At 35.8% G+C, this 16,464-nt stretch overlaps 3 protein-coding genes, 1 long non-coding RNA gene and 1 other non-coding gene across 5 annotated transcripts; 3 read left to right on the top strand and 2 right to left on the bottom strand.

Moving 5' to 3' along the window:
- Positions 1-4,521: 4,521 nt before the first annotated feature.
- On the top strand, positions 4,522-6,231 carry LOC108857762 (uncharacterized). The gene has a single exon (XM_018631775.2). It carries the CDS (start codon positions 4,699-4,701, stop codon positions 6,046-6,048), a length of 1,350 nt encoding a protein of 449 aa, XP_018487277.2. The 5' UTR covers positions 4,522-4,698; the 3' UTR covers positions 6,049-6,231.
- Positions 6,232-6,253: 22 nt separating this feature from the next.
- LOC108860854 (pathogenesis-related protein 1) lies at positions 6,254-6,809 on the bottom strand. Its single transcript, XM_018634704.2, has one exon. The coding sequence runs from the start codon at positions 6,807-6,809 to the stop codon at positions 6,303-6,305; it is 507 nt and encodes a 168-aa protein (XP_018490206.2). The 3' UTR covers positions 6,254-6,302.
- Positions 6,810-7,908: 1,099 nt separating this feature from the next.
- TRNAL-UAG (transfer RNA leucine (anticodon UAG)) lies at positions 7,909-7,988 on the top strand. The gene has a single exon. It is a non-coding gene; the product is annotated as a tRNA-Leu (tRNA).
- Positions 7,989-11,495: 3,507 nt separating this feature from the next.
- On the bottom strand, positions 11,496-13,456 carry LOC108826618 (uncharacterized). Its single transcript, XR_001945491.2, has 5 exons — positions 13,124-13,456; positions 12,915-13,017; positions 12,752-12,797; positions 12,185-12,323; positions 11,496-11,938 (listed from the first exon to the last, which is right to left on the bottom strand). It is a non-coding gene; the product is annotated as an uncharacterized LOC108826618 (long non-coding RNA).
- A 36-nt stretch (positions 13,457-13,492) lies between these two features.
- Positions 13,493-16,457, top strand: LOC108863395 (eukaryotic initiation factor 4A-III homolog). The gene is made up of 7 exons (XM_018637807.2): positions 13,493-13,914; positions 14,345-14,666; positions 14,875-14,982; positions 15,088-15,207; positions 15,610-15,777; positions 15,922-16,008; positions 16,115-16,457. The coding sequence occupies exons 1-7, from the start codon at positions 13,604-13,606 to the stop codon at positions 16,226-16,228; spliced, it is 1,230 nt and encodes a 409-aa protein (XP_018493309.1). The 5' UTR covers positions 13,493-13,603; the 3' UTR covers positions 16,229-16,457.
- Positions 16,458-16,464: the final 7 nt, after the last annotated feature.

The raw sequence follows: 16,464 nt of genomic DNA, 5'->3' as shown, positions 1-16,464 counted from the left end.
ATAAATTACATAATATACTGCTATGCATCCATCTACCAACGTAGCATACTAATTAATCTACTTTTTCTTTTTCGTTCTGAAAGTTAACAGATCAAATTATCTAAAATTTTAGCATTTGTCTCCTATTATCAAAATCTACATTGTACTGTATTCTCTTTCAACTACTTCCTTCAATATACAACATCTACTCTATCATCTATTTCTAAGTACGCTAGAATCTACACTATAGCACAAAGAAAACTACACACCTACTCACTACCTGATTTTTAGTTAACACAACAATGACCGCCCAACTACCTTCCAAAGTTTTACTCTTTTTTTCTTCTTTTCCTAACTTTGCATTTGGTTTGAACCGAGTTATATAAGCCACATACAGACGAACTCAGGGCTGCCCATTATCCACCCATAATTTATCTACAACGCCCCGTTCTAAAGCATGAGCTGGGGATTTCCTGTGGGATGCTGAGAGCAATATTGCAGAAAGATACCAGATTTTTGTTGGCTACGTGTGGGTTTGGGCTTGTAGGCTGATGTGGCAATGCGACATCTTAGTCTTTCCCCAATTATTGAGCATCAAAATCTATAATGTTCCCATCTAAAATGATGCATAAACCAACGGGTTGTTGCAGGATATTGAGGATTGATGTGTCAGACATTTTTCAACTTTGTTCAAGTAAATCTTCAACCAAGAGTACAACCCCTGTCTACATAAATTTACTAAAGCATCTTAACATTTTCTTATTTCCACTTAGGTAGATTACAAAGATGCAATTTTAGAGATTTGTCTTTATAAGCGCTTAGTGACATCCCCTTGTGAGCTTTAGCTTTGTAGGCCAGGGTTTCCTCAATCTGATAGGCTTCTCCAAATCCATTCGGCACTATCAGAAGGAACTGTAAACTCTGATAAAGGCTCCCCTAAAAGAATATAGCAATAATGCATATGCAAAAATGTAAGTAAATATGTGTCTTGTTTGATGTCTTTTGAGAGTAGCATCAAATTCGATTCTCCAGGATTGTCCAATGCACATACATAACTAGTTGTCCAATAGCATCAAATTACCTCTCGTATATGTAACCCCCTTCAACTACTGTATATATAGATATCAATAGAGATCAGTATATATCAACAGATAATAAGTAACAAAAAAAGAGATATAATTCACCTTCGGGTACGAAACCGATTTCAATTCCGGCTTCCGCATATTTATCCATCATATCTTTACAAAGAGTAAAAGTCTCAACCGTCTAATTCCCAATCGAAACCTATTATCTGTGCTGAGACTTCTGTGTGTCTGTTACAAAGAGAGAATATCTTATTGCCTAGGACTGCTAGATATGCCCAGTTGCCCTAATCGTCGTGTCCTATGAAGTTAATTTTGTTCAGGTGTTAATTCAGTTCTTTTTTTAGCAGTGAAATTTCATTCAACCTTACATTTTTACTGTATTAGCTTAGTCATAGTTTATATGAAAAGAAGAAAACTTTTATATGAATATTGTTATTTTTTAGGATCTAATGATTTAACTTCCACGTACGCATGTGTCGCCTTTCTTTTAGAAAATTGAAAGTTGGATACATATAACTTCCACGCATGTGTCCCTAGCTGTCATATGACTATGAATGACGATTTTGATAATACATTTTGATCTAAAGTAAAATAATGAAAATAGTGTTTTGGTTCTATGTGGATGGCCATACAGCTGTGGCTCGAGAGTCTCCTCAAGATCCTCTCTGTAGTACAGAATGGTCTTCTTACTCATTTGACTTCACTTATCCTCTTTATATGTCAAACTTCTAATTATTCTCAACTAATTCATCGCTTAACAATTAACATAAACCCATGAATAAAAATTATAAAAAGTTGAATTAATTTGAAGAAATGAAACCATACGTGTTGTGACAGTGCAACCCGACAGAAATTAATTAAAGAAACGATAATGCAATTTTAATATTTATGTTTCGTTACTTAATTATTTAGTAGAAAAAGTAAAAGGAAATGATATAAGATTTGACTGAATTCAAATTATAAGCAGTCTTCCACTGAAGATGATGCCAACTAAATACACACGTTCTTCACTTTGAGGCCAGCTCATCTCTCATCATCTCTCATCTCTAAGTGGTTAACAGAGGTCGACAATTATAAGATTGCGTGAAGGGATGGTGCATTTTGCTTATCTCAGACCCCACTTTGGTATCCAATGGCATCGACTAACCTCTAACGTCCACGGTGTTTCATAATTACTCCGGTCCAACATCATATCAAATTAACATAAATTATTTAATCCTTGTCGTGTATCTACCGACTATAAAATTTAGCTGAATAAATATCATTTTCTCTTTATTATTTATTTACTGATAACGGTTTTTAAAGTATTTGTTTTGATATCATTCCCTTGTATCCAATTGGCAAATCCCATAAGAAATCAAAGTTTCAAACAAAAAAAAAATCCCATAAAACAATTATTTTTGGAACAAAACTTAGGTTCACCCCCTAAGGTGAACCTCTACATTCACCCACCAATAGGAATTAGTTAATTGAGATTTGATATCTCTTTAAAAAGGAAACCAAGTAATAATGATTTAATGAAATAAAATTATGTTTTTAGATAAATAAAAAATAGTAGTAATCATTAAAAAAATACATTCTTTTTAATATCGATAAATCCGTCAGAAAATACTAAACCCTAAACCCTAAACCCTAAATTATAAACCCTAAACCCTAAGTTCTAAATACTAAACCCTAAACCCTTAGGGAAAGCCTGAACCCTTGGGCAAATCCTATACCCTAAACCCTTAAATTTAAACCAAACCTTAAATCATAAATTAAATCTTAATCCCTAAACCCTAAATCATAACTTCTAATACTAAACCTTAAATCCTAAATTCCAAAATGGTTTATGGTTTAGGATTAAGAGTATATGATTTAATATTTGTCAAAGAGTTTAGGGTTTAGGGTTTCGTGTTTAGAATTTAGGGTTTAATATTATGGTTTATGATTAAGGGTTTAGGGTTTAAGATTAACGATTTAGGGTATAGGATTTGCCCAAGGGTTCAGGCTTTCCCTAAGGGTTTAGGGTTTAGTATTTAGAATTTAGGGTTTAGTATTTAGAATTTAGAGTTTAGGGTTTAGTATTTTTGACGGATTTATCAATACTAAAAAAAAAAAATTTTATAATTGCTACTATTTTTTATTTATCTAAAAACATAATTTTATTTCATTAAATTCTTATTATTTGGTTTCCTTTTTTAAGAGATATCAAATCTCAATTAACTAATTCTTATTGGTGAGTGAATGTAGAAATTCACCTTAGGGGGTGAAGGTAAGTTTTGTTCTTATTTTTGGCGTTGACTAAGCGACGATTGCATGAATCACACACGTACTACAATTTGGAAACGTTTGGCAAAATGTTCAAAAGAACGTTTGGAAAAGAAAAAAAAAGAGAATCCCTCTGCCACTCTGGAACTCCATAGGTGCAAGTTTTTGCCTTGACCCCACAAAATCTGTATTTTTATAAAATCAAAAATCAAAATCTATTGCCATTTGTTCACCAAGAAAAAAAAATGCAATTTTAATATACACTAGATTTTGATCCGCCCTTAGAAGGGCGGGTATATTTTTTGTTTTACATTTTTTTATAAATTTAATTTTTATATTTATGTTTTTATTTACGTTTTTTTATTATATAATATCAATATACTAAAATAGGAATATGACCTATTGATATATGTATGGTCAAATTATTTTACAATAATTATTAAAACCTCTTATTAATTATTTAAAAGAAATATTATACAAAGAAAAATATAAATATGATTAAAAACATAAATATAAAAATTAAATTTCTAAAATATGTAAAACAAAAAAATATACCAGCTCTTTTAAAGGCGAATCCGAATCTAGTCAATACTATTAAAATATGAGAATTAATAGAATAGATATAATTACAAAGAAAAATACAAATATAACCACAAAAAAACACAAATATGAGAATTATAGTAAAACAAAAAATATATCCGTCCTTTAAAAGGCGGGTCAGAATCTAGTTATGGTTTAATTTTGTTGATCTAAACATCTATTATTTCAACTTGATTTTTAGTGGTTTATTTTAAAAAATATTAACAATTATTAATAAATAATTAGTAAGTCTTGAAAATGTTGAATTTTAAACCTACTATTTATTCTTTATTATCAATAGAAAAATTGTCGTTTGGCTTCTTTTATTAACTGCCGTTTAATATATGCAGACAATAGTTCTTAATAAATATTAAATTAATTACTATTATTCTATATTATTTCATGAATTTTTATTAGTATAAATTAGTTTCAGATTCCTAGAATATAGGAATGGGGAAGTTATGCCGTTAAAAAAAAAGGGAAAGAAGAAGTTATAATATATTTCATTTTTGGAAGAATAAAATATGGAAATAATTAATTAGACACAACATTTTATTAATAGGTCATGCTGAAGAATTAATAGAATAGATTACGCAGCTATCTTCCAGCCTGTGTCTCTTTCAACTCTTTCCATTTCTATACCTTCTTCTCCCTATATCTCTTCACTCATCATCTTTCGTTCATTCAACCTCAAACCAGTGTCTTTAGCTCTCTCTCTCTCTCTCTCTCTCTCTCTCTCTCTCTCTCTCTCTCTCTCCATAAAATTCGATCAGGGCGTTTGAGAATCCAATCTAACTAAAGTCAAATGGATCCGTGCTCTTTCGTACGGATCATAGTCGGAAACTTGGCCGTTAGGTTTCCGTCTTCGTTGTCCGAACAGTCAGTTTCACCTCCACATTGCTACTGCAAAATCAAATTCAATAGTTTCCCTCGCCAGATTGTTTCTGCTCCGGTTATCTTCCAAACCGAATCTGAATCCGACACTCGTTCCTCCACCGTCGCTGCTTACTTCAGTGTAAACAAAGCTCAGATAGATGCTTCTTTGACGAAGACCAAGTTGACTGTCCTCTCCGTCGAGACCTACTCACGAAGTGACGGCGTAACCGGCGCGTCGTGTGGACTCGCTTCAGCGAGTGAGAAGTTACTAGGTCGGTTCGAGGTTCGGCTGGATTTGAAAGCGGCGGAGACGAAAACGTGCGTGGCACACAACGGATGGGTTGCCTTGGGATCCAAGAAAGGGAGGAATAAAACTGGATCTGTTCCGGAGCTCCATTTTACCGTACGGGTTGAACCCGACCCGAGATTCGTGTTTCAATTCGACAGCGAGCCGGAGTGCAGCCCTCAGGTTTTCCAAGTGCAAGGAAACACGAGACAAGCCGTGTTCACTTGCGAGTTCGCCGCGAGGATCAGCTCCGAATCAATCTCATCGAGAAGTTGCGTATCGTCGGAAAAGGAACAACAGCCGTCGAAAGAGAGAAAAGGTTGGTCGGTTACTGTGCATGATCTCTCCGGCTCACCCGTAGCGATGGCATCCATGGTCACACCATTCGTTCCATCTCCCGGTTCGAACCGCGTGACGCGATCAAGTCCCGGCGCGTGGCTCATTCTCAGACCCGACGGTCGTTGTCGCACGTGGAAGCCGTGGGGACGGCTAGAGGCGTGGCTCGAAGCTGGTTACTCCGACGCGCTTGGTTACCGTTTCGAGCTCTTCCAGGACGGAGTCGCCGCTGAGGTCTCCACGTCGTCCTCTGTTAGTTTGAAAAATGGCGGGAGTTTCGTTATCGACGCCACGGGCGGGACAAACACGGCGGTTTCTACGCCGTCAACAACGAGTCCTCAGGGAAGCTGTGATCTCGGGTCCGGATCTAGCATCGGGTCGGGAGCAGGATCAGGATCCGGGTCGGATTTTGGATATCTACTGCCCCAGCACCCGGCGCAAAAGAGAGGGTTCGTGATGTCGGCTTCGGTGGAAGGCGTCGGGAAACGGAGCAAACCGGAGGTAGAAGTTGGCGTGTCGCACGTGACATGCACGGAGGATGCAGCAGCGCACGTGGCGTTAGCTGCGGCGGTGGATCTCAGTTTGGACGCTTGCAAGCTGTTCTCTCATAAGCTAAGGAAAGAGTTAAGACAGCAAAGCCAGCTTGGTGTCGTTTGACGTGTATTGATTTGTCGTTTTACCAATTCATGAGTTGTCTTCTGTGAAATGTTTTTATTTTTGTGAGGTAGTGTTGTTAGCTAGGACTCTAGCCAGCCAATATAAATTGTTTATATATTTCATGTATGGCTAATAAAAATGACAGTGTAACATCTTCTAATCTCATCATTTTATTCTTTTTAATTTCTTATAAACAAAAAAAAAGAAACTTGTGAAGATTAATTATTTCTTTATATCATTTTTTTAAAAAACCATTAGTATGGTTTTTCTCCATTGTAATTACCAGGAGGATCATAATTGCATATAATAAAAGTACCACCACTGTGACACACAACTTTAGAACATCCCAATCGAAGACTATTTCTCCAAACCACTTGTGTGTAATGCAGACAAGTACCACCGTTTGGATCATTACAAGTGTTGCTATCATAGTCGTAGTACTTCTTCTCGTCGATCCACATTTCCGAAGCATCTCCAGCTGACATATCTCCACTACTCCACGCAATGTTCTCTCCAAATGGTCCATTCGAATGGACCATGGCACAGTCACTGACTCTCTGGTTTGCGTAGCTCGAGGCGTAAGCAGCGACCTCTTCGTCCCAAACAAATGGCTCTAGCCCAACCTCGTTCCGGGCTTCGTTATGTTCATCTAGGAATTCTTGTTTCCAGTCTTGGGAAAAAGATGGAAGAATGAAGTTACAGGAAAGAACGATTGCAAAGAGAAATAAGATGCTGGGTTTGAGTCTTTTGACTAGAGACATTGTTCATTACAAGTTGATTACGTGATGGTGATGAAGCTTAGGAGTTCATAGTAGTATTTATATTTCATATTTTGGAATAGTTAACAACTTTGGTTAGTAACAAAGGAAACAAATCTTTCTCAAAAAACGAACAAAGGAAACAAACTGCTGTTATTTCCAAAACTAAAAGAGGACCGTAATAACATACTCTCTATATAAGAAAGATATAGTCAACGGTGCATTTCTATTCTTAGTATTCATTGGATTTTTACTATCTTGGAGATTTGGAGCATTACTATCTTGATATCATGATTGAAATTTTAAATGTTAAATTTTATCATTTTGGAAAATGACCACAAATATAAATCTAATTTCCAATTCAGTTATATTTTAATGATATTTTATTTTTGTTTAATGACATCTCAGTCACCTTGCTTTTAGAACTTTGTCCAATACAAAGCACAAGACATTATAATGGCCCTTGATATGGTTCTTCTTATCTATCTGGAGGATTGAAATTAAGACTATCCGAGTTACATTTCCTTTGTCTATTGACAGTAGACCCTCAAACCGAACTTCTTCGCATGATATGCGGGGATTTGAACTCAAGGCCATTCCAGTTTCTTGCTTCTCAAGATTCAAATTCCTTGCATGTAAATCTTCAGTGATGAAACTAGTCTTAGTTGATATAGTTCAAATGTTTTTTTATGAAAAAGGGTTGATATAGTTTAAATGTTGTCCACACATAATTCGCATATACTAGGGCCGTGGACCAGAGGAGGGATGTATACAGCTTCTGGGTGGTGCTAATGAAAAAAGCAGGTGGAGGAAGAGTTCGGCACAAATAGAGACATCGTCATGATGAGATTACTGATGTTTTGTAGATCATACATTTGATATAAGTATATAGCCCAAAGAAGGGTCAAGGGTGACTTCTCAGTACATCGATCTCATACCCAAGAATATAATAGGTTCTCAATAGTTTTAAATATGTCAATTCTTATAAGAAAGGCCTATTTCATACAAGAGTTTTATATTATCGAATCATTGTCCAAATTTAATAGCCAAAGTTTAACTAAGGTTTGTACATGAGATAAAAAAAAAGGTATTAACAAACAACGACAGTTTGGCCGAGTGGTCTAAGGCGCCAGATTTAGGCTCTGGTCCGCAAGGGCGTGGGTTCAAATCCCACAGCTGTCAATTTTTATTTTGTTTCCTCCTTTCTTGGGTATCTACAGTTATCTCTTCTTGCATGCAACATGCGTCCATTTGAATTTCTTGCTAAAAGGCTTTCATGTAACAGTTTATTCAAATATCGACATGAGCCTTTTAATTGGGCCAAATGCTACAGGCCCATTTAAAAAGTCGGCATTTCTGTACATAAAAGCCCAAATAAGTCATCAAATATTTACAACTAGGGTCGGCCCGGGCTACGCCCGAGTTTTTGTTTAAATTTTAGTTTTTATTATATATTTTGTATGTTTATTTTCGATATATAAATATTATCTGTTATAAAAATATAAGTAGTTAGACGATTATAAAATTATTCTCAATAATTTATTTTTTCTGTTTTATGAATTTCAAAAAAAAAAAATTCAAATATCTGATAATTTTGTTATTGGAAATTATATAAGATGATGACCAAAAATAAATGATCAAATTTTAGTTGTGTTTAGTTGGTGTGACTGTAGAAATATTTCATTTCACTTAATATTTTTTTATATTTCACTTGAGCCAAACCACATATGATAGTTTTCATTCATTTTTTCTTTAGCAATTAAAACTAAAAGAAGTAATGTAGCCCTTTAATTGTTGAGAAATACCCTATGATAACAATAAAAAAGTTTATTGTCACAAATATAGATTCTAAAAATCAAAATGACCAAAATGTTTCATTAAAGATGTAAATATACACTTATATCATTTGAGTTAACTAATCTAGATCTTAGAGTTTAAAATTGGGTGGAGATTTGAGATTGAATGTTTAAAACTTTATAAGATAAAAAATAAATTTTAAAAATTTGAAAATGAAAAATTTAAAAGTAGTCTTTTATTTTCGAATTAATTTTTTTTTTAAACGAATTCGAAAACATATAATATGAATTAGGTATGGGCATTCGGATTACCGGTTTGGATTCAGATCGAGTTTTTCAGATTTTAGATATTTCAGAATTAGAAAAAATAGTACCGATCGGATAATTTAAAATGCTAGTTTGGATACGGTTCGATACCTGCAGATCCGGTTCGGATCCGCTTACACCCAAAGTAACCGTAAAAAAGTCGGTTTCAGTTCGGATTTAGCTGTATTTATCAGACCAAACCGAAATGGGTGTTTTTTATCCGACTTCTCCGAATAAACGAATCAATTATAAGAGATTAAGACATATAGATACTATAAATCTGAAACTAAATAAAAGTATACTTGAACTAACTCACAAAAAATAAAAATAAAATCTTGAATAAACTAAAAGCTACTTATGTTAAATGGTCGAAGAATTAAGAATCGGATATTTTCGGATAGTTGTTCGGATTTCGGGTAATATCTATTCCTACTCGGTACCCGAAATATAAATGAAAGCTTACCCAATCGGATATTAAACCATATCCGGATCTGACCCAAAACCCGATTTTCGGATCGGTACCGGTTTGGATCTTTGGATCTAGAAAATATGTCCATGCCTAATCTGAATCTCTAAAAAAAATTATTATTTATTATTTATTTTATTTATTTGTTTGTATTTGTATATTTATGGTATAAAAGTCTGTTCTCTTATTAAATGAGATATTTTAATCATTTTTTTTCATAAAATCTTTTTTTATATGATAAAAACTTAAAATAATGTACTTTAGAGAATTGCCCTTAATTGTTTGAGTGTATCGTCATATTGAGTGAGAGCATTCATTCATATCTCTCTCTCTTTTTTTTTTTATCAAAACATTCATTCCTATCTCATCAACTAATTGAATTTTCATTGTAGGTTAACGGGTTTTTCCATCACCTTTTGACATACCATCTATCGAAGGCTGTTTAAGTCAAAATCCATATGTAAAGCCCATTTCATTTGTACGTTTTGAGCCTGTTTCCGGACAGAGTTTACATCGGAATGATTAAAGAAATGTCAACTTATCATTATCTGATTTTCCTTACTGGCGCACTCTTCCAAATTTTCGTACATACTGAATTTTTTCAATTCATGTTAACAGGTTTTACAGAGGTTCCTTACCTATGAAGCAATGACGATTATGGCTTCGTTCTAACTCTCATAATACCAGTTATTCTTCCTTTTTTGACATGTCCTCTGTGGTTTGGCAGATACCAAAAATGAAAACACAAAAACCCATTTTCAAACTATCTTCTTCCTTCTCTTCTTTACCCATGTTTTCTTCTCCCCTCCTCTGCTCTGATCTCTGTTTTATGTAAGTCATACAACCATCACCGCTAAGCAATGACCATACCACCTCATCGCGACTCGGCTCTGCCGTCACCATGACCCTACCACAAAATCTCCACTACAACTTTTTTAGACGCACCATGAAAACTTTGGCATTGATTCACTTTTGTTGCTTTCTATAACTTCTGAAGCACCATTTGATGTGGGACTTGTCATCTCCTGCATTAATCTTGCAGATCCTTTTTAAAACATATTATCTCCTACATTTTGTTTCTTCTTCTTAACTGGGATAGCTGAGCAGCAGCATCAGGCTGAGGAAGGAGAAGTAGCTGCAAAAACAAAGAAGAGTATCTTTTAAGCATCCATATTTTTGCTTTTGTGTAAAACAAAGAGAAGTCTTATGTCGAAGAATTTGAACCTGTTTCTTAATGAATGGTGGAAGATATCCAAATATCCTACAGCATAAGACCAAGGTAAGAGCTGAGCAGAAATATCGGCAGCAACTACACTGCAGAAGGAGCCCGAAAACTTCTTGTATCACAAAAAGTCAGATTAAACATGACTCGTGAGATATAATATTAAACGGAACATATGTTTACAATATCAACTCATCACATTTAACAGAGTGTAGACTTCAAGAATACTCTCTATGACTCCAACTTCATCACACACAACTTAATCAGGCAAGTTCATTGCTGCTTCAATCACAGACGATTCTCCTCCAGAACTCTCAAGAATGTTGAGTGTGTTTGTTACCTTCTTCTTCTATCGATGAACGAACCGACATCATCACCACCTCTGACCTTCTTTGCAAGCTAAAGCACAGCTCCGACTCCCTAATCAAGAGCGAAGTCACTGAAGAATTGAGAGATGGGGCTTTGCCGGAAGATTTCAGAGATTTGAAAGCCCGCCTTTATTTGTGAATAGTGAAAATTGTGAAGAGAAAAGAATTTTGAGATAGAAGTTTTTATATAAGGTGAAATGATGAGAAGACACAAACATGAGTTTACGAACAGAATCACATTGAGAAAGAAGCATAATCAACAATAATATGAACATGAGTTAAGAACACTTTGAACATGATTTTAAAAACATAATGTCGTAAATAATTGTTTACTATTTGATTTAAAAACATAATGTCGTAAATAATTGTTTACTATTTGATTATTTTTGTTTGGAAAGGGTAATGGGTTTGCAAACTGGACGTCTTACGTTAGAACAACCAATGACAATAAACTTTCAAAGTAGTGAGACTTATTTATGTAAAATCTAAGAACTATGTTTGGTTTTCGTAAATATGCATTTCGCATCAGTCCGTTGATTTGTTGACTGGGTTTCTTAAACCACTTGTTATGATTTGTTAGGGAGAAGGTCTTTTTGGCAACAGGACGCCTATCTGACAACTGAAAAAGTCTGATATGGTATGAGTTTAAGAAAAACCAGGGAAACCAATGTCATAAAGTTTTGAAGTAGTCGGACTTGACAATGTCTGGAAATGCAACGTAAACGTCATCATGTCTTGTAACTTTGGTTCCCCTTGCTCTTTGGATGTCACTCAGTTGGTACCTTCGTTCAAGAGGACCCATCTTCCTTAACTGGTGACTGCTCCCCTCACCTTCCATTAACAGAGTTGTGACCTGGAGCAGCAGTTTCATCAGCTAGTCCACCTTCAACCGCTTCATCGCCAACACAGCTACCATGATCCACATGGGTTATCTTAGCTCAAGGAATGTGGCTCCTTTTGACTGCTCCAGCACCCTTACATATCATTAGCCAGTAACAAAACAATCACATAACTTACTACCAAGTACCAGAGCAGCTAAAGTAAAACAACAACACAACATGTGATTCGGCGAAAAACAACACCAAATATAGAGAAGGCATAAAGAGAACCAAAATATGGACACTACAAACATCAGTATCTGATATTGATCAAAAGAGACCGAGATTGACGTAGCAAGATATATAAAATACATGACAATAAGTCTGGCATATAATACAAACCTTTGTTTGTTTGGGAACTGGAGACGACAATGTAAATGTCTTAACCACTATCCTAATACATAGCTCGGAAATTTTGTTCTCTGGTTGATTTCTACTTCCATTATGGGGTGTCCTTGTGAAGGATCTGAAGCTGTTTCACCTGAAAGTAAAGATCACACTTTAGAATAAGCATATTTCAACAATTAGATCTATATCACAAAATAAGATTTGAGTTTTATAAAAAACAATGATAGAATAAAAAAGTCCCGTTGTGTCTACATCCGCAGTCCAACAACAGTTGCAAAGCAAATAAGTAAAATTCTGATATCCATAAACGCTTGTTAATTTTTTCATCTCATAAAAGCAAAAAAAAAATTATTACCATCTAGATATGAATACTACACGATTATTACCAAATTTTGAGGATAATAAGGTTTACCAATGAAACAATTGATTTACCAGGAAATCCACTAAGACCATAAAGATTTGAAAGCCAATGTCAATAGACCCGATATCTCTTGGCCTATTATGTGACACTAATAAACTCATTTGAGAATACAATTTGTTAATAGCTCAAAAAATAACTACCTTCAGAAGTGCAGACATGGACAGTAGCTGCTCCTAGCTAACTCACCTGCTCATGGAGTTAAGAACCAACTTTCATTTCTTCAAAAACACGGGTTATCAATTTGAAAGTAATCGAAATCTAAAGCCGTATATGAAGATGAATTAAACTTATGAAGCAATTTACATTGGCATCAAGAAGGAGCATATCGATGGCCATCAACTGACCTCCGGAGTCAGTTCTGAACGACACACTTGCAGCGGCCGGCCTTCAAGTCGGAGAAGTGAATCTGTGAATTTAGCATTATGGGAAAGCTTGTGTGAGATTTCAGAGATATTCAAACGGTGAGAAGTAGAGGAACATGAGGATAGTCGGAAGGTTTTATATATACTTACTATCAAACTTTGACGGTTTCTCAGAGAAGGTAGCCGGAGTAGAAATCGAGCAGACACAAATTGTCAAGCACACACCAACAACCAAAAAGACACCAACTATAGTTTCGGGAGAGCTAGATATCCATTGCCTGAGAAGTTTTAGACAGAAGATGAAAAGAACGCTGTCAAAACCCTAGATCGAGTTTAGCGTTTAACTACATTGTTGCTCTTAATTCCGTCTGGGTTACATTAAGCCCGTATACAAACCACCGAAGCCCAAATCAATTAAATGAAACGCAGTGCTTTTGATAGATGGGACAGGTGTCGCATCCTGGACACTTGAATTACTGACGTGGCTGTCTCCAGTGAGAGAGTGCTTTTCTTTATAGTATTAGATTGTAGCCACTTAGAGCCACGCTCATCAAACGGACAGCTCATTCCCGAGATAGAAACTAAACGACCGAAACCCTAGAGGAGAGAGAAAACAAAGAGGGAAAGTAAATGGCGGAAGCGAATTCTAGCCGTGGAGGAGGCGGAAGGAGAGGCGGCGGACCGATGGATGACGACAAGCTAGTCTTCGAGACGACGGAAGGGATCGAGCCCATCACTAATTTCAACGATATGGGTATCAAGGAAGACGTGCTTCGCGGCGTCTACGAGTACGGTTTCGAGAAACCATCCGCGATTCAGCAGAGAGCTGTTATGCCGATTCTCCAAGGGAGAGATGTCATCGCTCAAGCTCAGTCCGGTACGGGTAAAACCTCCATGATTGCTCTCTCCGTCTGCCAAATCGTTGACACTTCGTCTAGAGAGTATGTTTTGATCGTAACACTCGATTCTTAATTTTTTTTAATGGGATTGATTCGATGTCGTTATGCTCTGATTAGGCCTGAGCATTCCGGTTTTTTTTTTCAGATCGGTTCGATTTTGTTCTTTTGGGTTTTCGGTTTAGAGATATGGGATTCGGTTTAGCTCTAATTTACATTAGTACGGGTAGATGCATCACACATGACACTATATAATTTGATAAATATATTATGTATAGTGTATATTTTATTTAAATTAATATAATATTTGGTTAAAATCAGTTTTTGACCGCATTAATGTGTGTTCAAATTTTCATAAGCTCCCACTAATCCAATATAATTAAAAAATAATTGCTATAATGTCATATATTGTTTAATTTTAATAATAAGTTTATGTATTTTGAACCCAAAAAAAATTATTTGTTTTTGGTTGCAGAGTTCAGGCATTGATATTGTCCCCAACAAGAGAGCTTGCTTCACAAACAGAGAAGACTATTCAAGCTATTGGATTACACGCCAATATTCAGGCACATGCCTGCATTGGTGGGAAGAGCGTTGGAGAAGATATCAGGAAGCTGGAGAATGGTGTCCATGTTGTCTCTGGGACACCTGGTCGTGTCTGTGACATGATTAAGAGGAAAAGCCTACGCACCAGAGCTATTAAACTTCTGATTCTTGATGAATCTGATGAGATGCTTAGCAGAGGGTTCAAGGACCAAATCTATGATGTTTACAGATATCTTCCACCTGATCTTCAGGTATGAAATTTCATTTCTCAGGACATTATTTGTTCTCTAACTCAATACTTTATTGCCTGTTATTGTGTTTTCCTCTTGCTTTCTTGATTCATTGGGATTGCTAGATTTTGAGTTGGTAAAGGATATTGTTGAGTTGCTTGAATGTTCCATGTGAAAGCTATTAACTGTGTTATTTGATATCTCTAACCTATTACCCTAATGTTTATAGGTTTGTTTGGTTTCTGCAACTCTTCCCCACGAGATTTTGGAGATGACTTCCAAGTTTATGACGGAACCGGTGAAGATACTTGTGAAGCGTGATGAGTTGACTCTTGAAGTACGTGTTTTTATTCTGGATTTGTGTGCTTGTTGATGTTTATTTATAAAGTGGGGTCAGACTCATATTGCTTCACTGGCTAACTTCCCTGCATAACATTTTCAGGGCATTAAACAATTTTTCGTTGCTGTTGAGAAAGAGGAGTGGAAATTTGATACACTGTGTGATCTTTATGACACACTTACTATCACTCAAGCTGTTATCTTCTGCAATACAAAACGAAAGGTAATCCTGGTGCTCATCTTAAGCTAAGCTACTTTTTTGGAATTTGTTAGATGATCAGGTATCTCATTTTGTTACCCCCTTAGCTCCTGGCACCGCTGTCTTAGCTTGATTTTGAATCTTCTAACGGCCTGGGACTATTATACTCTTTTGTTACTTTATGTAGTTGTTTGCTCTTAAAAGTGAGTTAAAAATACAGCTCAATTATTCTAGAACACTAACAGTCTGTACTCTGTAATCACCTGCCGACTTTTAGTAGATTGCATTGGCCTCTTAATTTATTCTGTGATGCTACCGTCTTGATACTGGCTAGACTTTTGCTTCAAGTTAATTTGTTAACTAGGTTTCTTGTGTTAAGGTTTCTTTTCAGTGTCTTACTCTGTTATATCTCTGCATTTGACATAGGTGGATTGGCTAAGTGAGAAAATGAGGACTAACAACTTCACAGTCTCATCAATGCACGGTGACATGCCTCAGAAGGAAAGAGACGAGATCATGAATCAGTTTCGGTCAGGCGACAGTCGTGTTTTGATCACAACAGATGTATGGGCACGTGGTATTGATGTGCAGCAAGTAAGTCATCGCTTATTCCCTATATCTTGCGTAGACAAACATGCAGGAAACATGTTCTAGTATCCTCTGTTACTTAAAGTCTCAGTTTTTTCTTGTGTCATAAGATAGTAGAGGTTGGATTTGACTTGAGAAACTTTGTAACAGGTTTCTCTTGTCATCAATTATGATCTCCCCAACAACCGTGAGCTTTACATCCATCGTATTGGACGATCTGGTCGTTTTGGGCGTAAGGTAATTGATTTATTATGCTTTCTGCATTGTTTCTTGGCGATTAGAATTTTCTTAACATGGAGAGGGTATATATTTCATTTAACAAACTTAACGGTCATCATTGTAGGGTGTTGCGATCAACTTTGTTAAAAGCGACGACATTAAGATCCTCCGGGACATTGAGCAGTACTACAGTACTCAGATTGATGAGATGCCAATGAATGTAGCTGATCTTATCTAAATGACCGTGTCTGAATGAGAAGGTTTTGTTCAGAGCTTGTGGTCATGCTGTTGCACTATCTTATGATGCTTCATACCTACCCCCTTTGATGTTAGGTTTAGGGTTTTATTTTATTTCCCTTGTATTTGATTTTGGTGTTTTACACTCAAAATGGTTCACTAAGCTGTATAATTTTGCTTATATTTTCTTACTAGGTAAAAAGTAAAATCTCTGTTTTAGCTAACCTTAATTCGCTT

The sequence above is a fragment of the Raphanus sativus genome, chromosome 5, assembly GCF_000801105.2.
Source record: "Raphanus sativus cultivar WK10039 chromosome 5, ASM80110v3, whole genome shotgun sequence".
Lineage (NCBI taxonomy): Eukaryota > Viridiplantae > Streptophyta > Magnoliopsida > Brassicales > Brassicaceae > Raphanus > Raphanus sativus.
The sequence above is the reverse complement of the archived record's forward strand: the minus strand, read 5'-3'. Positions and strand labels throughout refer to the sequence as shown.

What these genes read in the sequence shown, in the direction of transcription:
- LOC108857762 (XM_018631775.2), top strand. Translation starts at nt 4,699, where the DNA reads ATGGATCCGTGCTCTTTCGTACGGATCATAGTCGGAAACTTGGCCGTT.
- LOC108860854 (XM_018634704.2), bottom strand. Translation starts at nt 6,809, where the DNA reads ATGTCTCTAGTCAAAAGACTCAAACCCAGCATCTTATTTCTCTTTGCA.
- LOC108863395 (XM_018637807.2), top strand. Translation starts at nt 13,604, where the DNA reads ATGGCGGAAGCGAATTCTAGCCGTGGAGGAGGCGGAAGGAGAGGCGGC. An exon ending in GTTGACACTTCGTCTAGAGA is followed by an intron (nt 13,915 to 14,344) that starts GTATGTTTTGAT and finishes TTTTGGTTGCAG; the next exon opens with AGTTCAGGCATTGATATTGT. An exon ending in TCTGCAATACAAAACGAAAG is followed by an intron (nt 15,208 to 15,609) that starts GTAATCCTGGTG and finishes CATTTGACATAG; the next exon opens with GTGGATTGGCTAAGTGAGAA.